General features: G+C 40.7%; 1 protein-coding gene across 1 annotated transcript in view; it reads left to right on the top strand.

Moving 5' to 3' along the window:
- Window positions 1-27,009, top strand: part of RIGI (RNA sensor RIG-I) — a 43,323-nt gene that overhangs the window by 15,400 nt on the left and 914 nt on the right. Inside the window, 14 exon segments of the mRNA XM_028493477.2 lie at window positions 396-497; window positions 1,238-1,391; window positions 1,969-2,227; window positions 4,500-4,662; window positions 6,107-6,173; window positions 6,175-6,224; window positions 7,220-7,315; window positions 7,318-7,373; window positions 8,541-8,685; window positions 9,640-9,788; window positions 12,748-12,838; window positions 15,445-15,615; window positions 17,314-17,465; window positions 25,125-25,268. Of these exon segments, the coding sequence (XP_028349278.1) occupies window positions 396-497; window positions 1,238-1,391; window positions 1,969-2,227; window positions 4,500-4,662; window positions 6,107-6,173; window positions 6,175-6,224; window positions 7,220-7,315; window positions 7,318-7,373; window positions 8,541-8,685; window positions 9,640-9,788; window positions 12,748-12,838; window positions 15,445-15,615; window positions 17,314-17,465; window positions 25,125-25,268 (1,799 nt within the window).

The following is a 27,009-nucleotide window of genomic DNA, read 5'->3' as shown; positions in this document are numbered from 1 at the left end:
GTATTCACAGTTAGGTGTTTTTCAAAGATCTTGGAGGGGTTTGTGGTTGTTTTGTCTCATACAGCATTTCCTTTAACTGGTGGCCATCTGTCTTGCCCTGAATTAGGCCATTCTTGCTTTAGTTTCTCCTTATTAGGCTTCCATGATTGTTTCAGAAAGAAATCTTTGTGGGTTGTTTTTTTTTCCTTTTTGCCGTTGGTAGTTTGTCATTGGGGGAGAATTCTGTACTTCAAAAATCAGTGCAGAAGCTGGAATGGTTAATGAGAGACAAGGATTCTAAACTTTCTTGAATGAGGCCTTTCTAGAGACAGAATTCTTGTCTGTTGGACAATACCTGTTGCCTTGATTCCTCAGAGGAGTCACTGTTTGGTAACTTAGTTTCTTTTGTTTTACAGCAGTGCCTCATACTTACAGCCCATTGAAGCCAAGAAATTACCAACTAGAGCTTGCTTTACCTGCTCAGAAAGGAAAACACACAATAATATGTGCTCCTACTGGTAAGCCAGTTGCCATTACTGATATAGTTTGTTTCTCTATTTGCTTCCTTTTTTCCCCTTTATTGAACACTGGGACACAATGGGCAAGTTTCAGTTTTTTGATTGTTCCATTTGTCTTTTGAAACAACCATTCTATTAATATAGTCTCAAGGTATTTTAAGGAACATGAGGAAGGAAAGAAAAATGCCCTCTTTTATTTATTTATTTTTGGCTGTGTTGAGTCCTTGTTGCTGTGCGGTCTTTCTCTAGTTGAGGCGAGTGGGGGCTACTCTTCGTTGTGGTGCGCGGGCTTCTCATTGTTGTGGCTTCTCTTGTTGCGGAGCACGGGCTCTAGGCACGCGGGCTTCAGTAGTTGTGGCTCGTGGGTTCTAGAGCGCAGGCTCAGTAGTTGTGACGCACGGGCTTAGTTGCTCCGCGGCATGTGGAACCTTCCCGGACCAGGGCTCGAACCCATGTCCCGTCATTGGCAGGCGGATTCTCAACTACTGCACCACCAGGGAAGCCCCCGAAAAATGCCCTCTTTTAGCTTCCTGCAGGCCCTGACTGTCTGAATGTATGTTAACTAGGACGTAGCTTGGTTTTTCAGTCATAGTGTAAATTCTGCAGTTGTTAACCTGCCCACATCACCAATTTACTAGTCAGCTCAGTGGGTTTAGGGGAGCCTAAAATAATGACCTTTCTACAGAAGTATTTTAGTATACTATTAGTTACATGTTGTCTTTCTCTTTATATGTTAAAAGGTTGTGGAAAAACCTTTGTTTCACTTCTTATATGTGAACATCATCTTAAAAAATTTCCACAAGGACAAAAGGGGAAAGTTGTCTGTTTTGCTATTCAACTCCCAGTGTATGAACAACAGAAATCTGTGTTCTCAAAGTATTTTGAAAGACTTGGGTAGGTATCAGTTGGTCCAGCTTCTTTTTCTCTAGCTTCATGTAACTGATGTGTTTTCTGCTTTGTGTTGCTTTTGGAAAACCATGATTCAAAAAATTTATAGTAGATTAAGCTTTTATATAATCTAGATGTAGTTCCTTCATGGATTCAAGTCTTTTTTGTTAGATAGACCTGAAATCCTGAATTCCTTTGATTAGCTCTTATAGAGTGAGTAAATGACTTAAGATAAATTTTATATTTAAATGGCACATTTAACTTTTTAATGATTTTATAATTTATTTAATATTACTCTTTTCCTTACTATTTTCTTTCTCAGTGGCTTACAAGAATTACAGTCAGCCCTCTGTATCCGCAGGTGCCACATGGAATATATTCTACTAGCAGTTCTTCCTAGCTTACATTTATTGATCATTTACTGTGTGTCAGGCTTTGTGCTAGCACTTAACTTTTCTCCAGATCTGTTCCTTTTGGACTTAAGGAGAATTTAATCCCTCGATGTTCTGACCTGATATTTCATATCTTTATGGTTCCTCATTCACATCATGGTTGGTAATAGGAAATTTCTGTCATTTTCCAGGTACAAAGTTGGAGGCATTTCTGGAGTAACATCTGACAATGTCTCAGTGGAACAGACTGTTGAGAACAATGACATCATCATTTTAACTCCACGGATTCTTGTGAACAGCCTTAAAAATGGGACTATTCCATCACTCTCTGTCTTTACTTTGATGATATTTGATGAATGCCACAACACTAGTAAATATCATCCTTATAATATGATCATGTTTAATTATCTAGATCAGAAACTTGGAGGATCTTCAGACTCACTGCCCCAGGTATCTCTAAAATCAGATGAATTTCTCAGAACAGTTCTAACCTTCCTAAATCCTGTTTATTTACCCTTGTGGCCATATTGAGGATGTCCTTCTGAGATCCTAAGTGCACATTGTACAACTCATTCGTTAATTTTGATTCATTCATTCATTTATTCACTTAACAAATATGTATTAGGTGCCTCCATGTGTCATGCACTGTGCTAGGCACTAGGGTATAAATATAAAAAGACATAGTCCTTGCCCACAAACAGCTTAAGTTTTTTGGGGAGCAAAATATGTGAGAATTACGTTGTAATTTATGGTGATGGCACATGATGGAGTGGTACAGAACAGAAATGACAGAGATCCTAAATGTGCTCTGAAAGTGAGGCAAGACCTAACAGAAGTTAGGATAGGCAAAAACTAACAAGAGTTTACAAGGTAGATAGCTAGATGGTTTTCAGTAAAGGATACTGTGTGTGCAGAGGCAGAGAGTTATGAAAGAGCATGGGGTGCTCAAGAAGCTTGAAGTTCTTTTTTTTTTCTTTGGCTGCACTGCACAGCTTGCAGGATCTTAGTTCCCTGACTGGGGATTGAACCTGGGCCACGGCAGTGAAAGTGCTGAGTCCTAACCACTGGACTTCCAGGGAATTCCCAAGAATATTGAGGTTCTTGATATTGCCTGACTGCAGAGTGTGAAGTAGTGAATAGCAGCTGGTGAGGCAGGATGGGAGAGAGGGAATGACTGACAGAACAAGATTCCAGGAGAGACCAGAGGGTATGGGATAGGTAGGCAAGTAGATGCATTAGTATGGGAGAGCAGACGAAACACCATTTTTGGTGTCATCAGAGAGGAGCGGCTGAGAAGAGTCCAGACAGAGAATAGATGGAGGCAGGAAGGGTAGGGAATCCCTGGCGTATAACCTCTCTTTTCTCTCGAATGTAGGAGAGAGAGATCATTCACTGAGGATAATCAAGATAGAGATGGAGGAGGGAGCTCAGGGTGTACGGAGAGGATTTGAAATGGGAGACAGAACTGAGAGGAACACAGAAGAATCACCTGGTCATATTGGGGCCAAATGAGGTTGGAAAACCATGACTATGGTTTACTGATCTCACATTTGAGTCATGTTCTCTAACCTTAATAATTACCCGTTTAGCAAGCACAGGTTAAAAGAAATTCAGTATGGTGCCCATAGACAAAATTCAGTAGAAATCACATTTCTTACAGATTTTTCTTCTAGAATAAAATTGGTAGTTAACTAGATTCCTTACTTGATTGAATGATTCAGTCATTCAATATTTGAGTGGCTATGAGAGGAAGGAATAAATACTTATTAGGAGACCATTAAATTCTTTACAAATGTTATCTTACTGAATTCACACAGCTACCATTTTTTAAAAATTGAAGTATAGTTGATTTACAATGTTGTGTTAATTTCTGCTGTACAGCAAAGTGATTCAGTTATACATAGATATACATCCTTTTTAATAATCTTTTCCATTATGGTTTATCACAGGATATTGAATATAGTTCCCTGTGCTATATAGTAGGACCTTGTTGTTTATCCGTTCTGTATATAATAGTTTGCATCTGCTAATCCCAAACTCCCAATCCATCCCTTTCCCCCGCCCCCTCCCCCTTGGCAACCACAAGTCGATTCTCTATGTCACACAGCTACCTTTTTTTTTTTTTTAAGTTTTTTATTTTTTGGCTGCACCACACAGCAAGCATGTGGGATCTTAGTTCCCCGACCAGGGATCGAACCCATGCCCCCTGCATTGGAAGCATGGAGTTGTAACCACTGGACCACCAGGGAAGCCCCACAGCTACCATTTTAAATGGCTGTTGTTTCCCAACTTTACAGACAGCTGAAGATACTTGTCCAAGGACACACAGACAGTGTGATATGGCTGAGATTGGAATGCAAGCGTGTCTCTGATTTTAATCCTTTTCCTTTTCGGTATGTTGTTCTACACATCCTGGGGGAAACAAGGGTAAAGAAAAGTCCTGCCTTGAAAGGATTTCCTCTCTTGGCTTCTATGCTGATTTGTGTTTATCTGCTGAGTAGTGACTCCTGCATTTATTCAGTGCTTTGCCTAATGGGGACCTTTCCATTTTTGATGTCATGGAGAATGTCAGAAAAAAAAAAATAACGTTCTTGCTCTTTATCTGAAGTTAGTTTAAAAAACAGAACAAAACCTACTTTAGCAGGAAAGAGTTACATGAAGGGTTGTGGAAACATCATGCTATTTCCCAGACATCTAACGGTTTGGAGTGCCCCCTTCACAGGTCATTGGGCTGACTGCCTCGGTTGGCACTGGGGATGCCAGAAGTACAGCTGAAGCCACAGAATAAATCTGCAAATTGTGTGCTTCTCTCGACACATCAGTGGTAGCAACAGTCAAAGACAACTTGGAGGAACTGGAGGAGATTGTTTTTAAGCCCCAGAAGTGTGAGTGGGATCCAGTAACAAGCCCTTTGGGACTTTGTTACTCTCTGCTATTCTTAGTTCAGGGCCATTTAGATGAACCCTGAATTTTTACCCTTCCTCTGTTTAGTGTAAATATTTAACCCCAAACTTGGGAACTAATCACATTTCCAGCTTCTTTCCCCACGAAGTTCAGGAGTGGCCTGTAGAAAGCAAGCATTCTTACTCTTCATTTCTGCAAAACTCTTATAAACGTACTGGCACCAAGAGAGGGGTGCTTAGAAAATCATGTAGATGGCTCAGTCCTTCCCTGCTTTCCGTGCCTGAGGCAGACACTGAGTTCCCATTCATCATTTGAATATGTATCTGGTAATTTTGGTTGAAGTGAAATTATCTGAACTCATCATATTTTCCCTCAAAAGATCAGAATATGATTTTATTAATAAGATCAACTAACAAATGTTTCTTGAATACGAATGCTATATTAACCCAGCAAGGGAGACGGGTACAGAAGATGCATATGACTTCATCCCCTTGCTCTCTGAATAGCATATGACTGAATGAGTAAAAGGCAGAACATACATACCTGAAATAGTCAGGTAGCTGCTTGTAAGGAGTGTAGAGAAGGTACCCGGTCTACACCTTTTAATATCACGTACAAATTTCTTTATAGTCCGGTCCCTGCTGCCCCCTGAGTTTCATCTCCTCTCACATCCCATAAGCCCAACCAAGTCGCATTCCTTGGGCTCCTCAAATGGGTCATGTGGTGTGTTCTGTCTCTAAGCTTTGTCCATCTGAGCATTTGCACATGACTGTGCTCACTCCTTCTTGCCTCTTCCTCTATTTATCCCACGACACTGCTTCCCCGGGAAGAATGAGAGGGTCTTTCCCATGCTCCATGACACCTTGCACATACTGTTTCACAGCACTCTGTGTGGTCATTTGGCTGTGTATCTTTCTCTCCCCTAAGAAGACAGACCTCTCTGGAGCACAGAGCCTGTTCTTTTCAGCTATCACCAGAACACGGCATATGGTAGGTGATTAATAAGTTTCTGTGGATACAATGCAAAAATGAATGTTAGGAACATTGTGAACACTTCTGGGGGTTGGGTGGGAAGGGAGAAGATCAAAGAACAGAGACAGGGTTTTAAATGTGGCATTTGCAGGAACAAGATGGATATCAGCCTTGTCAGAGCAGGGCCTATGTGTTGAGTAACAGGAAAGCCTGAGTAAGAAGTTGAATTAGACCCAGCCAGTGAAAGAGATGTTAGAATCAGTGCATTAAACACTAGGGAGCCGCTGCAAGGTTTCTGAGTATTTGTTTTATCATTCAGATGACTTGCCTGTGAGCTTGGGGCCTAGGGTTTTACAGAGGAAGTAACAAAAGCAGAGAAATGTTTGGGGCGGCATGTTTTGAACTATGAAGTATGCTTCCTGAAAAATACTCATTTTCCTTTGATGGCTCTAGTTTTCAGGAAAGTGGAATCACAGACCACAGACAGATTTAAATGCAACATATCTCAGTTGATGATAGAGACAGAGTCTGGTAAAGAGTATCTTTGAAGAACTTGGTACCATAACTCTTGGTGAGAATAACCTCATTTTGTATTCTCTCCATTTGGGAATAGCCATCTATTGTTCACTGGTGTCTTGCACTCTCCTTAGTTCAGGCAATGTCAAGACCATATCTAGAGGTTGACTTTCTTGATTATAGGTTATTCAGGAGCCTTCTTAGTCCTCCTTTATTTTCTCTTGCTTTTTTTTTTTCTCTTTTTAAATCCAAATGAAATCCATCTGGACACGCACACCTGAAAAATACTGTATTTAAATCAATTCATTGCTTTCGTGGCCTTCCAAATTAGCTTTCCATCCTGATCTCCCTATTTATATGAATGAAACCACCATTCCCATGAAGTCTCAGATTCAAACCTAGGGGTGATCTTTGATTTTTTCCTCTTTTGAGGCTCTCATGAAGTCACCAAGTTCTGTTCTCCTTTTTAAAATTAATTAATTAATTAATTAATTCACCAGGTGTTGTGCCAGGTACTATGCTAGGTAATGGAAACACCAAGATTAAAGACAGTCTTGCCCTCAAGGAACTCACAGTCAAACGATGAGAATCAGACGCGAATAGTTGCCATGCCATAGGGCAGAGTTACACGCTGGGCGTCATGGGAGCATATGGGAGCTTAGGCATGGACTGGGCTGCAGGGAAGACTTCCCCGGGGGAGGTGATGCCTGAGACAGATCTTGAAGTCAGCCAAGTTAAAACGGAGAGGTAATCAAGTGAGGTCGAAAAGGCATCAGAATGACTTCCCTGGTGGCGCAGTGGTTAAGAATCCGCCTGCCTTACAGGCTCTTTATTCTATTCTTACATTTTAAATGCAAGACATGTTGATTCTTGGTACATAGTAGGTATTCAGTAAACAATCATATATGTACACAGACACACTACTGAAAACTGTTTCAAGAGGAATATCTGTGTACAGAGAGTAAGGAAGAAAATTAGAAGGCGAGGCATGCTTAGAACCTTAAATGACTGGCCAGATGGCACAATGAAAAACTTTTTTTTTTTTTTCAGAAAACTTATCTCAAATTCAAAATAGGAATTTTGGAACACAGAGATATGAACAGTGGATTATCGCAGTTCAGAAAGCGTGCATGGTGTTTCAGATGCCAAAGATGAAGAGAGCAGGATTTGTAAAGCACTGTTTTTCTACACATCGCATTTGTGGGTATGTGGCTTCTTTGGAAAAGCATATTTCAGTCGTGTCACCTACTGGGAGCTGCACTGTGGCAGCTGAGAGAGCATCACTTAGCCACTTGCCAGGTGGTTCTTATGAAGCAGACTCCAAAAGTTATCCCATTCAGTGTCTTCTTTGCTCTCTGAAACCTAGCACTAGAGGCAGCAGGACAGAAACAAAGGCCGAGGTTGTATGCTGTGCCTTAGCATTCCCATAATTGGCATAATTGGAAAACACTGGGTGGTGATGCATATTATTGTAGATACGTGACCAGTGACAGCCATCTTTAAAGTTCAGTAGGTGGGCTGTGTTGCCATATCCTGAAGCACATGTTTTCCTGCTTTTGGTCAAGCCACATGCTGAGAAATCCAGAGTCTCTGGTTGTTTGCTGGCTAATCAAGAAGGTAAGCGACAACAACCATCATCACCTCTGCCTGTTGTGCCATTGAAAATATTTTAAAAGGCACTCAGTCAGTATGAATTTGTAGAATTTTAATGAATTTAATTGACTATCTGGTGCAAGTGCTCAGCACCATCGTTCTGAACAGGTGCCATTACAATTCAGTGATGGCTTTGGGTGTATACAAAAGGTTAAGCTGAATGTCTGAATTACATTTTTGTGTGATTTAGTCTTTGACATGCATTTTTCTTGGAATTTTCTTTCTCTTCTAAGGTAGAATTCTAGAATCCAAAGTGATCCTAATTAATTAATGAGTCTAGCTAATTGAGGGCTTTTTTTTTTATAGTGTGGTTCTAAGGTTTTATTATAGTACTGTTAGAGACCATTCATCTTTTTTTTTTTTTTTTTTTGCTGTACGCGGGCCTCTCACTGTTGTGGCCTCTCCCTTTGCGGAGCACAGGCTCCAGACGCGCAGGCTCAGCGGCCATGGCTCACGGGCCCAGCCGCTCCGCGGCATGTGGGATCTTCCTGGACCGGGGCACGAACCTGTGTCCCCTGCATCGGCAGGCGGATTCTCAACCACTGCGCCACCAGGGAAGCCCCTAGAGACCATTCATCTTAAAAAAACTAAGTTGGAATAGATTTGAGACAAGTTTATTATTAAAATTAATTCTGTGTTCATTACAGCAAATTGAACTTGAGTACAGCGAATGCATTAGACGTTAGAAACATACTGAAACTGTTTTCACTTTCAACAGAGATACAATGATGCCCTCATTATCAATGAGCATGCTCGAATGAAAGATGCCCTGGATTACTTAAAATACTTCTTCAGAAATGTCCAAGCAGCAGGATTTGATGAGATTGAGCAAGCTCTCACTCAGAGATTTGAAGATGGGTGGCGTTTCCAGGAGAGGAAGCCAGTGGAGCCTGGAGACTCCAAGGGCAGCCTACACATATTGTGTCACACTTAGCGACACGTGGTTACGCTCAGGGACTTGTCCTGGGCTTAAGAAGGTATTATACATGTCAGGACTATGATGCTTCAGGGAAATCTGGCGCTTATGAAAAGAATCTGCTGCTTATACTATTTCTTGTTTTGAAGAAGGAAAAAATAATAGGATTTGCAAAGGATACATCCCATCGAAGTAGTCAATTGATAGTAGCATTTTTTGGTTTAACTTTTAGTAATTTTATGAAGGTTTAAAATTTTTTTTTAAAGTTTTTTTTTGTTTGTTTGTTTTTTGTTTTTTTGCGGTACGCAGGCCTCTCACTGTTGTGGCCTCTCCCGTTGCGGAGCACAGGCTGCGGGGCCATGGCTCACAGGCCTAGCCGCTCCGTGGCATGTGGGATCCTCCCGGACCGGGGCACGAACCCGTGTCCCCTGCATTGGCAGGCGGACTCTCAACCACTGCGCCACCGGGAAAGCCCTAAAAAGTGTTTTAATGATATTAAGACTGTAATTATATATACGTCTTTATAAAGAAGAAAACCAGCATGGCTCATAATCCCACTGCCTTCATATTAAGAAAAATATAGGAAAATATTAAATGAAAAATCTATCTTCTTCCTCTCTCAAATGCTTTTCCTAAAGGTAATTACTGTTAATTTTTATTGCCTACCAAAGTATTAACTATACATATGTGTGCTGCTAAACACTGAACAACCAGCTTTCTGGGGGAAAAAAATGTATGCATTTATCAGTATATTTAATGTATGCATTAAATTGATGGTTATTTCTCATAAAATTCTGGTCAGAGATTGGGAGATAAACTGTTTGAACTATAGCTAAAGGTCACAGTGTGTTCTACATTGCTAGAATTTATAAACCTTTTGTAAAATGTTCCCCTTTTGCAGAGAAACTGCAGGAACTAGAATGTATTTCCATGGATCCCAGCAATGAGAACCCTAAACTCAAAGATCTTTGCTTCATCTTGCAGGAAGAGTACCACTTAAGCCCAGAGACCAGAATCGTCCTCTTTGTGAAAACCAGAGCACTCGTGGATGTAAGCTTCTTCCTCCTTGTGGATAACAAATTGGCCCAGTACCATTTTATTGAAAAGATTGTCCTTTCGTCATTGCTTTGCAATCAAGCATCCATATATGTGTGGGTCTGTTTCTGGGCTCTTTATTCTATTCTGATTTTATTCTATTTCTCTTTATTCTATTTCTGTTTGTTTATCCTTACACTAATACCTCACTGTCTCAATCACTCTGATTTATAGTAAGTTTTAATAACCATAGAGAAAGCACTTCATACTTTTTAATTATTTTCATCAATTTAAAAAATTTTAGCTATTGTATGGGTACCTACTGGTACCTCACTAGGGTTTTAATTTGCATTTCACTAATGACTAATACGGTTGAGCATTTCTTCATACACTTATTAGCCATTCATATATCTCCTTTGGTGAAGTATCTGTTCACATCTTTTGCCCATTTAAAAATGGGGTTTGATTGGGTTAATTATCATATTATTGTTGAGTTTTTGAGAGTTCTTTTTTCTGACAAGAATGTCCTCTGTCAGAAATGTGATTTGCAAATATTTTCTTCTGATCTTTTCATTCTCTTAACAGTATCTCTTACAGATTGAAAGTTTTAACTTTTGACAGAGTCCAGTTTATCATTTTTTTCTTTTTGTGGATTGTGCTTTTGCTGTTGTGTCTAAGAAACCTTTGCTTACCCAAGAGCACAAAGAATTTTTCTATGTTGTCTTCTAGAAGTTTTATAGATTTACATTTTATATTTAAGTCTACAGTCCATTTTGAGGTGTGGATTGAGATTTTTTTTTTCTTTTAGTATGTGGGCATCCAGTTGTTTCAGCATATATCGTGAAAAGACTATCCTTGCTCCATTGAATTGCCTTTGTAACTTAAAAAAAAATAAGTTGACTGTATTTATGTTGGTCTATTTCTAGATTCTCTATTCTGTTCCATTCATTTATACATCTATCCTTGCACCCATCCTACACTGTCTTGATTACTGTAACTTTATAGTAAGTCTTTAAATCAGGTAGTATGAGTCTTCCAACTTTTTAATTCTTTTCAAAATTGTTTTAGCTATCTTTTTTTACTTTTCCATTTTAATTTTAGAATCAGCTCATCCACATCTACAAGAAAGTCTGCTGGAATTTCATTTGGGATTGCACTGAATCTATAGATAAAATTGGGGAGAAATGACATTGTAACAATATTGAGTCTTCCAGTCCATGACCATAGTATATCTCTTCATTTATAGAGGGCTTCTGTATTAGTTATCTAGTGCTGATAACAGATTACCCCAAAACTTAGTAGCTGGAAACAACAGACATCTGTCATCTTTTAATATGTATGGGTCAGGAATCTGGAAACAGCTGGGTATTTCTGTCTCAGGGTGTCTTATAGGCTGCAGTCTGGGTGCTGGCCATGGCTGCAGTTATCTCAAGACTTGACTCAGAGGACCAGCTTGCAGCCCTACTGTGTGGCTTTTGGCATAAGATGTGCTTAGCTCACTCACGGGCACCTCTCCACAGGCTGGCCTTGCAACATGGCTTCTGGCTTCCTCTAGAGTGAGTGATCTAAGAGAGGTTGAGGGAGAGCACCTAATATGGAGGTCACAGTCATTTTATAACTTCAACTTGGAAGTGATTCCCCTCAGGTCTGCCATATTTTATTCATTAGAAGCAAGTCGATAAGACACACTGCTATATTTAAAATAGATAACCAACAAGGACCCTGTATAGCACAGGGAACTCTGCTCAATATTCTGTAATAACCTAAATGGGAAAAGAATTTGAAAAAGAATAGATACGTGTATATGTATAACTGAATCACTTTGCTGTATACCTGAAAGTGACACAACATTGTTAATCAATGATACTCCAATATAAAATAAAAATTAAAAAAAAGAAGCAAGTCAGTAAGTTCAGTTCACACTTGAGGGGAGGGGATTAAACAGGATCTGAATACCAGCAGGTGGAAATCACTCAGGGCTACCTTAGAGGCCACCTGCCACATACTCTTTGGTTTCTTTTATCAGTGTTTTGTCGTTTTCAGCATACAAATTCTGCACATATTTTGTTAGACTTATACCTAAGTATTAATGCTATTATAAATGGTACTTTTAATTGTTTGTTGCTGGTATATAGAAATACAACTGATATCTGTATATGGATCTTGTGTCCTGAGATCTTGCTAAATTATTGTTCTACATACCCACTATTCTGAACCTTGCCTCATATTTTGTTAGACTTATACCTAAGTATTAATGCTATTATAAATGGTACTTTTAATTGTTGCTGGTATATAGAAATACAACTGATATCTGTATATGGATCTTGTGTCCTGAGATCTTGCTAAATTATTGTTCTACATACCCACTATTCTGAACCTTGCCTTTTTCACTTAAAAAATATATAAGAGATTAAATCATATCAGATTACAAAGATCTATACCATTATAGTTAATTATTGCATAGACTTCAATTACAAGAAGCTTTTTTCCCTCAGGTTTATTAGTCTGAAAACTACTTAAGTATACTTGTCTGTGTACTTTTTAAAAATTGAAGTATAGGGCTTCCCTGGTGGCGCAGTGGTTGCGCGTCCGCCTGCCGATGCAGGGGAACCGGGTTCGCGCCCCGGTCCGGGAAGATCCCACATGCCGCGGAGCGGCTGGGCCCGTGAGCCATGGCCGCTGAGCCTGCGCGTCCGGAACCTGTGCTCCGCAACGGGAGAGGCCACAGCAGAGGGAGGCCCGCATACCACCAACAAAAAAAAAAAAAAATTTAAGTATAGTTAATTTACAATGTTGTATTTATTTCTGCTGTACAACAGAGTGATTCAGTTATACATATACATGCATTCTTTTTTATAGTCTTTTCCATTACAGTTTACTTTGTTTTTTTTCTTCTTCTTGTGTATATTCAATATTGAATTAATACAGATAGTATACAAATAGTATCCAACTGATAATTGCTTTGTATTTTCAGGCTTTAAAGAAATGGATTGAAGAAAATCCTAAGCTCAGCTTTCTAAAACCTGTCATATTGACTGGACGTGGCAGAACAAATCAGAAAATAGGTATTTATATATAGTGGATTAGATTTAGTATGCTATATATATATAAGAACATATATAATATATTTGAATTCTTTCTTATTGCTTGTATCAGTCAGGATTCAACCAGAGAAGCAAAACCAGTAGAAGATTATACATACACGCATATATACATACATATATATGTTGTACACAGACACACACACAGGGATTTATTACAAGGAATTGACATAGACACTTGGACTGGCAAAGCAAGTCTGAAGTCCATAGGGCAGGTGCAGGACCAGGTGGAGCCCCATAGGCATGAGCTGTTTGGAGTGTCTGAGCTCAGGGATCACCTAAGCTCTCTTTGAAAGGGCTGACTTGATTAGGTCAGGCCCACCTAGGATGAAGTCCCTTTTGAGTAACAATGTCAACTGATTTAAGAACTTTAATTACATCTGCAAATTCCCTTCACAGAAGCACCTAGGTGAATATCTGGGGACTGCAGTTCAGCCTAACTAAGTGGACACATCAAAAAGCCATCACAGTGCTCAAATGCCAGGAATTTGTAGACTTTGCCTCCTTCCATAGGTCCTATAGACAAAACCAAAGTTTTTTTTTTTTAATATTGTTTGAGTATGTTACTCTCTTGCTCAAATTCTCAGCCAATAGATTAACTGGAAACAGAAATGTTCTCTTTCTATTTTATTGTTATTCTTTAAACTATAGATACTTTATAAAATATTATATATTTTATAATTTTTTAAAAAGTCCTAGAGATAATCCTGAAATCTAGGTAGGGGGTGTTAAAGGATGAAAGGCTGCCTCTGTTGTCACCCAGGAGGATTCTAGGTGGCCGGTCCTCATCCTGACATTCTCACAGCCGTGCTCCCCATGCCTCAGTGACCGGCAGTGACAGGTCCTTACTGTATCTCTTATTCAGTGTTATTTATAATAAGCAGTCCCCTTGCTCGGTTGTCACCCTTGCACTTTCCCCGTATGCAAAATTTGTTGTTGTTTTTTTTTTTGTGGGACGCGGGCCTCTCACTGGTCTGGCCCCTTGCGGTGCACAGGCTCCGGACGCGCAGGCTCAGCGGCCATGGCTCAGGGGCCCCGCCGCTCCGCAGCATGTGGGATCTTCCCGGACCGGGGCGCGAACCCGTGTTCTCTACATTGGCAGGCGGACTCTCAACCACTGCGCCACCAGGGAAGCCCATCCCCTTATGCAAAATTTAAACTTCATGAATCTAAAAAGTAAAGTCAGATTTTGAAAAGTTGGCTTACCAAATGAAGTCCAACACATTACTGTGGTTGGAATTCAGAGTTCTCTGCCATATGACTCCAGCATGAGTCTAATTTGATTTTCAAACTTTGTTATTCCTCCACACATAAGCACCCAGAAACTATTTTCATACTTGTTTGTTCGTCCATCCCTCCATTCATCCGTCCGTCCATCCATCCATCCACCCGCATTCGTTTAGAACTTACTCTGTTCCAGTCACTGTGTATCTGCCAAGCAGCGTTCCCCTCCTCCTAAGACTAGACCATCAGGGAGGGGTATCCCTCCTCCAGACCCCACAGCACCCAGTTCCGCCCCCATTTCATTGCTCATCACATTGAATTGTAGTTTCCTATTTATATCCTTCTTCCACAAACTAGGTGCTCCTTGTAGATAAAAATGAACCTTTTCACCATTCCAGCCTTATCTGACAGACCATAACTGCTGAATGAATATTTGATGAACAAATGGATAAGTTCAGAAATTAGTGAAGTATGGTGTCTGTCTTGGGCATGTTCCTTGTTCAGTAGAAATAATGGTGGAAAGAAATTGTTTTGGCCTCAACGAAATATATCTCAAGATTTTGGCTGCCAGTATACTAGGGAAAAAATGGAACTTTTATAAATTCAGGACTTCCCTGGTGGAGCAGTGGTTAAGAATACGCCTGCCAGTGCAGGGAACACGGGTTCGAGCCCTGGTCCGGGAAGATCCCACGTGCTGCAGAGCAACTAAGCCTGTGTGCCACGCCTGCTGAAGCCCGTGTAACTCTGAGGTGGAGACCACTGAAATTCTTTCCTTCTCAGTGTATCAGTGGCTGGGAACTGCATACTGCTGGATCTTAGACTTAAATTCAAAGCCCAATTCTGCTGCTAGCTAGCTGTCAGTTTACCTTACCTCCAAAACGTCAAGATCTTCACCTGTAACAAAGGGGAATCATAACGTTTGTCACATCAACCTAAAAGGGCCTTGTGAAATTCCAGTGAGTAAGTAGATGTGAAACGGTCTTGTTAGCTGAAAACTGCTGTGTGTGTGCAAATGCGTTAAAATTAGCTGTTGATATTTTTGCAAAAAAATCAATATTTGTTTTGATATACCATGACCAAAGCCACATAGCTAGTAGGTGCCACAGCTGGGATTTTAGGTCAGGCAGACTTGTGGCAGAGTCCAAGTTGTTGGACCCCACCTTAAATATCCTCTCAAAAACAAGGACAAGGATAGGCCCTATCGCTAAGTGTTGTTTTAAGATCGTGAATGTAAAGCACTTATCACAGTACCTGGCATGTCGTAAGCATTCTGTAATTAATAGCTGTTTTTTCAAGGGTAACGTTCCCTCTTGATGAGTTATACCAGCCTTCTGACTCTGACACAGGAATGACCCTCCCAGTACAGAAGTGTGTATTGGATGCATTCAGAACCGACGGAGATAATAAGATTCTGATTGCCACCTCAGTTGCTGATGAAGGCATTGACATTGCTCAGTGCAATCTGGTCCTCCTATATGAGTATGTGGGCAATGTCATCAAAATGATCCAAACCAGAGGTAAAAAAGCTTTCATGCCATTACTAAAAGGCTGCCATTTTATCTGATTTGTAAATGTGTCTGTCATTCCAACCTTTCTCCTTTACTGTGACCAGTGGCACAGCGGACCCTGGTATCATTGGCCCTAAAGGTGGCTTACTTGGTCAGGACTGGGTGGCTACAGTTTTGTCCACTAACATATACTCTATTTTGGTTCTTGTTCACAATGAATACTGATTACTTGACCGACATTGGCTGACATATTTATGGAAGGATAATTCCAACTTTGATTGACGCTTTGGCAGTCACATGTGGACCTTTCCTGGTTGTGCTTAGGTGCTGGTGGGCTCCCTGTATTCCAGAAGAGACACTCCAAGGAGTTGTGTCCCACTTGAACTAGACGGTCTCCTAACTGGTCTCTCTTACTTTTTCTAATTTCCATAACAACGGCTGCCACATCTTTTTTCCAGAAAAACAGCTCTGAGCATGTCCCTTGCCTGTTTAGAAACTCCAGTGTTTCCCCAATTTTCTTGATGTTAAAGCATTTTCAAAATCCAGCACCCACTTATCTTTCCAACCTTATTCCCCATTCTTCCATTATATTCATTAGCCACTTCAGCCTACCTGACTTTATCATTTCTTCCTTTTTGAAGGAACTGTGCATGTACTGCTACTGCTGATCTTTGTTTTTCCTCTTCTCCTGCCTCCACATCACCTGTCCCTAATTCTCCCAGCTGGCAATAATCTCTAATTTGAATGCCCGTGACCCTTTTATCCATCTTTCTTTTTTTAAAAAAAATTATTTATTTATTTATTTATTTAGCTGTGTCAGGTCTTAATTGTGGCATGTGGGATCTAGTTCCCTGACCAGGGATCGAACCCTGGCCGCCTGCATTGGGAGCATGGAGTCTTAACCACTGGACCACCAGGGAAGTCCCTATCCATCTTTCTTTTTTTAATAAATTTATTTATTTATTTTTTGGCTGTGTTGGGTCTTCGTTGCTGCACGCAGGCTTTCTCTAGTTGCGGCGAGCGGGGGCTACTCTTCGTTGCAGTGCACGGGCTTCTCATTGTGGTGGCTTCTCTTGTTACAGACCATGGGCTCTAGGCGCGCAGGCTTCAGTAGTTGTGGCATGTGGGCTCAGTAGTTATGGCTTGCAGGCTCTCAGGCTCACTAGTTGTGGCACATGGGCTTAGTTGCTCTGCGGCATGTGGGATCTTCTGGGCCTGGGCTTGAACCCATGTCCCTTGCATTAGCAGGCGGATTCTTAACCACTGTGCCACCAGGGAAGCCCTCCCTATCCATCTTTCTTTTAGCAGTTATCATTTTCCACCTATATTCCGGTGGTTGTGAACATATCTTATTTCCCCATTTCCCCATCTGTTTATTATTCATCATTGGGGCCCTCACCATGTCATCCTGAGGGTTCATGCCAGATTGTCTTTAAGCAGTATTTCTAATAATGTGCCTGTCCAGTCACACTGTACCATGGAGACCCTGAGGAAGCCTGCCTAAGGTGGGCTCCTTGTTTATCTGAATGTTTAATGTGCAGGTGCACACCGGAGTTTGACTTCACACCCTACCAGCTCAGCTTTTCTAGAAAGTGGGATTCAGTGAACCGAAGTTGAATTTTAGGAATACCCCTATTTCTCTCATATTCTCAGATTTATCAGAGTTTTAAGTCACAGACACCAAATAAAATATTTATTTTCTAATAGGCAGAGGAAGAGCAAGAGGGAGCAAGTGCTTCCTTCTGACTAGTAATACCGATGTAATCGAAAAAGAAAAAATAAACATATACAAAGAAAAAATGATGAATGACTCCATTTTAAGCCTGCAGACGTGAGATGAAGCAGTATTTAAAGAAAAGGTAAGTCTTTGTATCTGTGTTACTCTTTCAGAATCTGACTGTAAGTCACAAGCAGTCCCTGTTTGTGAGCATGGCTGGTACCTGTTATCGTATTGCTCTGAGTGTTACTTTACTTTACTATTCCATTCCCCGCACTGTGCGGCTTGTGGGATCTTAGCTCCCTGACCAGGGATTGAACCGCGCCCTTGGCAGTGGAGTCCTAACCACTGGACTGCCAGGGAATTCCCTGAGTGTTATTTTATTTTACTTTAAAAAAATTTTTTTAACATTTCTATTTATTTATTTAAGCTGTGTTGGGTCTTCATTGCTGCGTGCGGGCTTTCCCTAGTTGCAGCGAGCGGGGACTACTCTTTGTTGTGGTGTGCGGGCTTCTCATTGCGGTGGCTTCTCTAGTTGTGGAGCACGGGCTCTAGGCACATGGGCTTCAGTAGTTGCAGCACACGGGTTTCAGTAGTTGTGGTACGTGGGCTCAGTAGTTGTGGCTTGTGGGCTCTAGAGCGCAGGCTCAGTAGTTGTGGTGCATGGGCTTAGTTGCTCCACGGCACGTGGGGTCTTCCCGGACCAGGGCTCGAACCCAAGTCCCCTGCATTGGCAGGCAGATTCTTAACCACTGTACCACCAGGGAAGTCCCCAGAGTGTTATTTTAGAACCATAAGTTTATGCTTAAAATTTCACCCTGTAGTGAGCATCAGATTCACTCTGCTTTGAGTTTCAGTGAGTTAAAATATATTGTATTAGTGCTAATACCTGAAACTATGTTTTTAGATCTAAAAGGCAAACTGAGATAGACTTGCCCTTAAGTTGACAGTTCATTATGAGCCTACACCCTAACACTGCAAGACACAGCTCTTCTTAGTCTTTTCCTCAAATCTCTCTCTCTCTAACATCCAGAGTCCTCAGGGAAAAGCTTCCAGTGCACTGTGCCTGGGAGGTGTGCCCAGTGTTGGAAGTATGTAGGTAGGGATAATACTGTGAACTTCGGAGTGGCGCACTGATTCAGTCCAGCATCTCGGTAGTGACCTTAGTTTGGTTGTAATTTCCTTTATAACACAGAAAAATGGGGGGCAGATTGGGGAAACACACACATACACACACACACATACACCCATACTTTCTGCAGACCATTTGCAGAGATTTTATCTCAGACTCTCTGGAAGCATTGAACGCTGCAGGTCTGGGGCAGGAGCTTTAACATTAGAATCAGTGGTTCCAATCCCAGTTCTGCCACTTACAAAATGTGTGACTTCAGGTAGTTCCTCTTTGAAATCATCATTCTCCTTGTTTGTAAAGTTGGGAAAATAACAGTATTTAACTCACAGGGTAGTTTAGGGGATAAAGTGAGACGTATGCATTGCTTCCTACAGTGCATGGTATAAAATAAGTGCTCAAAAATGGGAGTTGTTACTGGACAGAGGCATGAGGCCTACTTTAAAACTTCATGAAGATGAGTCTTACAATTTAGTAGACCAATTCCATAGGGTTCATAATTTTGAAAAGTCATAATTTGTATGCTCAAAAAAGTATTGAGAAGCAATGAATGATCTAAAGCAAACTAATATTTATTTTAGAAAACAATTACAGTGTTATGTCAGCATTGACTCATTTTAAAGAACATTTCCTCCTAAAGTTTGGAGAACAAGATATTTAAAAATACCTCTTCCACACTTTCACTGAACAGAATTGAAGGGCAATTCTTTAGTTCCTCTTAATTTCCCTCCTTAATTTTACTTAGGACAGGTTTTTTTCACTGAGCCACTTCTCCATTTTGTAGAATACAGAGACACTGCTAATAAAGGCTTTAAAACCATGTTAGCTTTGGCATAATTCTTTATCTCCCCCACTGAGTAACAAGGTGCTTACACTTACAAGTGGCAGAAGCAATAGAGTAAAAGTCTTGAGGAAGATGGAGGCTGGAACAAACACATAGACATTCTTTTGTAGGCAGTACACCAGGCCATAGAGTGGGGTGAGGAAAAAATGGTTTAAATATCTGTTGAATTAGGCTATTTAATAGCATTTGGGATTCCTCTAACACCCACAGATCAAAAACGGGCAGAGGTGGTAAAGAATCAGCAAGGGCCCAGCACAAGTGCGGCCACGAGTCATTGGCAGCTGGCAATGCCATGGCAGCTGGGAGCTCAGAGTCTTGGTGTCATCCCTGTCCTATCCTGGTGACCAGCCTCCACTGCTCTGTTGAAAGAGGAAGACCTTGCTTTCAAAGGCTTAGGAGAAGTATAAGGTAGGGAAAACCTTATGCTCTTAAAACTAAAAGGAATTATGGTTCTTGGGGTAAGCCCCCTTTCTGTGGTGTTTTGTTAAGGGTTGGGCATTGGATCTGAGCACCTGGGCCCTTCATATCAAAGAAACTCTGCAGAAGAGAGGGAACCAGTTCAGAGGTCTTTAGGGTAATCCCTGGGTAAGGGGGAGGGAGACTGTACACTTTCTTCTCTGCACCCACAGCTGCATTGTCCATTGTCTACGTGTGGCTGACCTTCACCAGATCACTGTGGCCCTTGGGAAATCTCTGGTTACTCTCCAGCCATCTGAACATGCAGAGAACCCAGAAGCATCCAAGAACTTATTTCTATGATGGAAGCTTCAGGATCTGGTAGTATTTCATTCTGGAGGAATAAGGTATAAAGGATATTTTTCACAGTTCTAGTTGTGGAGGGTCATTTGAAATCAAAATGAGGAAGCCTACTTTCCTTTCTTATGAGAAGAGAATAAGATATGGGTTGAAAGTTCAATTTGACGGAAGAACTTCCAACATGATGTGTACCTGTGACTGTGCGCAATCGGGGTTTCATAGTTTCGCTCTTTCCACCTCAGTGCAGGGAGTTAGGCTGCTTCTCATCCACAGGTGGGCGATGGGGAAGCAGTGTGCTCTAGACTTAATTTGTGACTTTGGTTGAACCTCTTTATCCAGTTACTGAGTTTTACTTGGTTTTCAGTATAGCAGTAATAGTTAGTTTTAATTTATTAGTATTTATATTTATTGCCTTTAGTGATATTTAAAATATTTGAGGTTATTAATATTTAATTGAATTTTAGTATATAATTGAATATCATTAGATATAAGTGAATTTTTAAAATTGGATGCCTAAAGGGCAAGTTTATATTTTTACCCTCTTTCCTATCAAATCCCCCCCCACCCTGAGACTGCATTAAGTAGTGATCAGAACCATGTCTCAGAAAAAGAAATTAAAATTGCTCATAGGGAAATGTATATCATGTAACCCAGGAATTTCACTTCTAGAAATTTACCCAAAGGCAATAATGGGATTAAATATACATAATGCAACAGTTTTACAGCAGTGAAAACTTGAATTGAAAATAGGAAGCATTAAGCATCCTTTATTCTTACAAAAACAATGAAGATAATTTCAAGTGGGATGGGGTAGGGAGTTGGGGGAGAGAAAATCATATTTTGATTGTTTTCCTAACCTGTATTCCAGGCCTAAATATTTAAATATAAATCAAATTTTATTTGAATTTGAAGTGCTTTAGAGATCAGTGGATTCTCTATGGATGATCAGTAACCAATACAAGATATATGGGGGTGGGACATTTCCATTCACAGTGACAACAATAACTGTGACTCATACATGCAGAACATGGGCTCTCCACCAAGCCCTGCAAATGCTTGTTTATTTATATCAACGGGCCTCACAGAACTCCATGTGGTAGAGCCTCTTATTACGTCATGCTCCAGGAGGGAAACTGAGGCAGGGAAGTTTTCAGTGTCAGTAGACCACACAGCTAGTTAGCGGTGGAGCTGGCAGGGCCCATCTGTTTAACTACTACATCTATTGGCCTAACCAGAAATGTTTGACGTGTAAATAAGGACAACTAAAAAAATTTTACTTAGAGATAGAAGGTAGATTAAGACAAAAGAAAAGAAATGCCATGCTCTTGAACGGAACGACTGAATATTTTAAAGATGTGCATTTGCCGCAAATGCTCTTATAGGTTTATCATAACCCATAATCAAAGAATAAATGATTTTTTAAAATAAATACATTTATTTATTTATTTATTTTTGGCTTCATTGGGTCTTCGTTGCTGCGCGCGGGCTTTCTCTAGTTGCGGCGAGCGGGGGCTACTCTTCATTGCAGTGCACGGGCTTCTCAAAAAAAAAATTTGGTTCAATAAAAGACACTTTCATAATCTGTTTCATTCCTCAAGTTGATACCTTTTTTCTTTTTTTATAAATTTATTTATTTATCTTAGCGTCGGGTCTTCTTTGCTGCGCGCAGGCTTTCTCTAGTTGCAGCGAGCGCGGGCTACTCTTCGTTGCGGTGCGCGGGCTTCTCATTGCGGTGGCTTCTCTTGTTGCAGAGCATGGGTCCTAGGCACGCGGGCTTCAGTAGTTGTGGCATGCGGGGTCAGTAGTTGTGGCTCGTGGGCTCTAGAGCGCAGGCTCAGTAGTTGTGGTACACGGGTTTAGTTGCTCCGCGGCATGTGGGGTCTTCCCGGACCAGGGCTCGCACCCAAGTCCCCTGCATTGGCAGGCGGATTCTTAACCACTGCGCCACCAGGGAAGCCCTAAATGATATTTTAACTTGATAAAATGGTTCCTGAGTTTATACAGAAGAATAAATAAATGAAAATAGCCATGACATTTCTGAAAAAATAACTCATGAATGGGTATTGCCCTACCCAATACTAAAGTACAAATCACCATCATTAACATTTTCATGGTTCTTAGGAAAAGACTAGCCTAACACACCGAGGCTAACAACAAGGAGCATTAAAGCTCTGCCAGGCAGCCCTGAGCAATTATTAACTCATCTTACCTCCCAACAGCCCTCAAAGTAAATGCTATTATTATTCCCATTTTGTATAATAATTGAGGAAACTGAGGCACTTGTCCCAAATCACACAGCTGCTAAGTGGTAGGAACAGGATTTGCACCTAGGCTATCTGGTTCCACCTGGAACACTTGATAAAAGAGAGGCCGCACCACAAACCACTGGGACAGACGGATCCTTCTACAGCTGATACTGTGGAAGTCACCATGTTCTTTCTTCCTTTATGATGTTTCAAGTTTTCTTCTTTTATCATATCCTTCTGTTTAGAGAACTTCCTTTTGCTCTTCTTTTAGGGAAGGTCTACTGTTGAACAAATTATTTTAGTTTCCCTTCATCTGAGAATGTCTTGATTTCCGCTTTATTTTTGAAGGATATATTGCTGGATATAGGCATCTGTGTTGACAGGTTTTTCTTTCAGCATTTGAAAAATACTGTGTCACTTTCTTCTGCTCTCCCATAGTGTCTGCTGAGAAATCTGGTGTCATCCAGATTGTTTTTCCCCTATAGGTAAGGTGTCAGTTTTTTTCTGGCTGCTTTCAAGATTCTTTCCTATGTCTTTAGTTTTCTGAAGTTTAATTGTAATGTGTCTTGGTGTGGTTTCTTTGGGTTTATCCTATTTGGATTTGTCCAGCATCTTGTATCTGTAGGTTTATGTTACATTATGTTAAATTTGGGAAATGTTCCGTCATTATTTCTTCCAGTACTTTTTAAGCTCTGCTCTTTCCCCTCTCCTTCCAGGACCCTAGTGTCATAAATGTTAGATATTTTTAAATAGTCCTAAAGGTCCCTGAGGCTCTGTTTATTTATTTATTCATTTATTTCGGCCTATTTTCTTTCTGTTGTTTACACTGGGTCATTTCTATTGTTCTGTCTTCCAGTTCACTGATTCTTTCCTTTTTCCTCTCCATTCTGCTGTTGAGCCCATCCACTAAGCTTTTTATTTTGGTTATTGTATCTTTTAGTTCTAAAATTTCCGTTTTGTTCTTCTTTATGTCTTCCATTTCTTTGTTGAGCCTTTATATTTGTTCATGTTTCAAGAGTGTTTATGATGACTCATTGAAGCATTTTTATTATTGCTACTTTAAAATCTTTGTCAGATAATTCTCACATCGCTGTCATCTCCATGTTGGCATCAATTGGTTGTCATTTTTTTTTTCATTCAGTTTGAGATCTTTCTGGTTTTTGGTATGAAGAGTGATTTTTAATCAAAACCCAGAGATTTTCATACTATATGATGAGACTTGGGATCTTATTCAACCTTCTGTGTCAGCTGGCTTCTTTCTGATATCACTCTGGCAGGGGAGATGGGGGGACATGTTTCATCACTGTCAGGTAAAGGTAGAAGTCTTGGTTTCCTACTCAGCCTCTGTTGATACCAGCAAGGGGAGGCTCCTTGTTACTGCTGTGTGGGGATGGGAGTTCTGGCCCCCCACGTGGTCTCCATGGACACCACAGGTGAGGGGGGCTACCATTTGGCAGGACTGAAAATCTTGGCTTTCTCTGACACCACCAGGTGGGAGTGTTGAGGTGCTTTGTCACAGCCCTGCAGAGTGGAAATCTAGGTTCCACACTTAGCCTCAGGGTTCAGGGTTTTTTGTTGTTGTTGCTGTTCTTTCCTGTGGTGTTTGGTAGAACAGCTGTTGTCTAAAAGTTTTCTGTCTTGCTGGCTGCCCCTGTCCTGGTGGCTTCCCCTGTCCTGGTCTTTTGGCTAGAGAGATAGGGTTTTGTTGAGACTTCTTTGTCTGTCCCCATAGTCATTTCTGGTTGCCAGCTTCTTCAGCTCCATGTCTGGGATATACGAGGCAAAAAGAAAACCCAGGAAACTCACTACCATGTTGTTTCTAGGGTCCCAAGGTTCCTAGCTGGTCTGCCTTCCTCTCTTCACCCTACAGAATCTTATGTTTATTTTATATGTAATGTCCAGTGTTCTTAGTTGTACTTAGCCAAGGCCTAAAGTTTGAGATAGAACGTGGTCATCCTATACAGACATTTAATTTTACTGTAATTCAACAGTACTCTCTGTGGTTGGAAGGGAAGAGAGAAAAAAGATTTTAGGCGGTGAGGGACTCTTCTGCCTACTGTTCCATTCAGTGGGTTTATGCCTTGCGAGTGGGTGTAATTATTCCTGAAACAGTTAATGCATATCATATGTCTGTTTGTAAAGGATTTTTATTTTTTTATTTTTTAAAAGATTTAATTTAATTTAATTTTTGTCTGTGTTGGGTCTTTGCTGCTATGCATGGGCTTTCTCTAGTTGTGGCAAGAGGGGGCTACTCTTTGTTGCAGTGCATGGGCTTCTCATTGCAGTGGCTTCTCTTGTTGTGGAGCGTGGGCTCTAGGTGCACGGGCTTCAGTAGTTGTGGCACACGGGCTTCAGTAGTTGTGGTGCACGGGCTTAGTTGCTCCGCTACATGTGGGATCTTCCCGGACCAGGGATCGAAACCATGTCCCCTGCGTTGCAGGCAGATTCTTATCCACTGTGCCATCAGGGAAGTCCCTGTGAAGGATTTTTAAAATTTTACCAACTACTAAAGTAGAAAGCATAGTTCACATGACTATTTTATGGACATCTTTAGTGCTTTTATGGGCATCTTTGATTAAGATATTAAAAGACTAATTGGAGGCCACAATTAAACATTAACTAACAAAGAATTCTCCTATTAGGAGAATCAATAAAATTACCTATGAGATTTTTATGAACAAAGCCAGGTACTGTATGTTCATGGAAGTTGTATAGGAATGACTGATTATGTACATATATATGTGTGTGTATATATATCCTAGTTATACTCAAATTACATATTTGAAGAGGTTCTTTTGTTTGTTTGTTTTGGTTTTTTGCATCTAGGTTCGCCAGATACAGATTCATGAAAAATTCATCAGGGATAATCAAGGAAAAGCAAAACCTGTGCTTGATAAGGAAAATAAAAAACTGCTCTGCAGAAAGTGCAAAACCTTTGCATGTTATACAGCTGATATAAGAGTGATGGAAGTAGGCAGCCTTTTTTTTTTTTAAATTTATTTATTTATTTTTGGCTGCATTGGGTCTTCGTTGTGGTGCGCGGGCTTCTCATTGCAGTGGCTTCTCTGATTGTAGAGCACGGACTCTAGGCATGTGGTCTTCAGTAGTTGTGGCTCGCAAGCTCTAGAGCGCAGGCTCAGTAGTTGTGGCGCATGGGCTTAGATGCTCTGTGGCCTGTGGGATCTTCCCAGACCAGGGCTCGAACCCGTGTCCCCTGCATTGGCAGGCGGATTCTTAACCATTGTGCCACCAGGGAAGTCCCTAGGCAGCCTTTTTAACAAATAGCACTGGGTCATTTTTTAGCACTCATTAAAGCTTTTTATCTATCAGTGAGATATTTATAGTAAGAATACTATTATTCTGTTGTTATCATGGCCATGGTCCATGTATTTTTAGAAGGCTAAAAAGTTTAAAAGAAACCCTTGATGTTCAGCAATAAAGAAATAGCTTAAAAATTGCTGCACAGCTACTTAATTAAATATTACGTAGCCATTACAAATAATGGTTATGCTAAATGCACCATGGTATCCTGGATTAGATCCTAGAAAGATGAAGGATATTATTAGAAAAAGTGGTAAAACCTGTAGTTCAGTGTAAATCTGAAATTACTCCAAAATAAAGTTTATTAAACAAAATGATTAGGAAGTTTATATTGTATAATGAAAAACTTCTTACAAACTAACGGTAAACTGGGAAAATTAACGAGGATACAAAGTAGTAAATGTGCTATGATCATAGCAGTGCAAAATAATAGCAGCAATGCCACCATCACCACCACCAAAAAAACACGTTTGTACAAAAAAAGGCTAGAGGAAGTATACTAAAATGTATTAATATTTTGCAGTGAGACACCATGATTTTTTCTCTTTCTACTATTTTATGTTTTCTAAACTTTCTTTTGGGGATATGGATCACTTTTACAGTGGAAGCAAAATCTCCTTATTTTAAAAACATGACATCTGCAGGTTAGCTTTCTATTTTTCTTTCTTAAAACTCTTAGGTAAAGGGTTAGAAAAATCTCCAAAGACAAAAATTGGAGGTAACTATTGCTGCCTATTGGGGAGGGTGGAGGGCCTGGGCCGGGTCAGGTGATGAGTTATTACTTTAGGGTTCTGTTTAGTCTTCAGAAAGCTGAGTCTCTAATCAGTTCAACATTGGAGCAAGAAGCGTATTAGGGGAAATACTGGCAATTTCCCATACCTTTCTGAGTCTTTTTCTTTAGCAGTAAAAGGAAGGTCCTTTCAGCTTCAATGTGGGTGATCTTCTGTTGAAATGGCCTTTTAGACAATGTTTTCCCGAGGGACTGGTGTGTAGGATCTGCGTTTGTTCTGTGCACTGTGGCGTTTGTTCAGCTTTATTCTAACGTTGACTCGGGGTGGGGCCAGTGGACACATTAGTCCCTGAGCCTCTTCAGATACACATTGACCCTTTGTTGTTGTTCTCTGTGTCCTTTGGATTCTTCCTGTCAGGGCCACTGGTGAACTCAGGCTTCATAGATCTTCAATAAATACCCCTTTGTCTCTGAATTAATAAGGAGTATCTATTTTTGGGAGCCAGGTTGCCTGGAAACTTCTTTTTTTTTTTTTTTTTTTTTTTGCGTTACGCGGGCCTCTCACTGCTGTGGCCTCTCCCGTTGCGGAGCACAGGCTCCGGACGCACAGGCTTAGCGGCCATGGCTCACGGGCCCAGCCGCTCCGCGGCGTGTGGGATC

The sequence above is a fragment of the Physeter macrocephalus genome, chromosome 9 (assembly GCF_002837175.3).
Source record: "Physeter macrocephalus isolate SW-GA chromosome 9, ASM283717v5, whole genome shotgun sequence".
Classification (NCBI taxonomy): Eukaryota; Metazoa; Chordata; class Mammalia; order Artiodactyla; family Physeteridae; genus Physeter; species Physeter macrocephalus.
The sequence above is the reverse complement of the archived record's forward strand: the minus strand, read 5'-3'. Positions and strand labels throughout refer to the sequence as shown.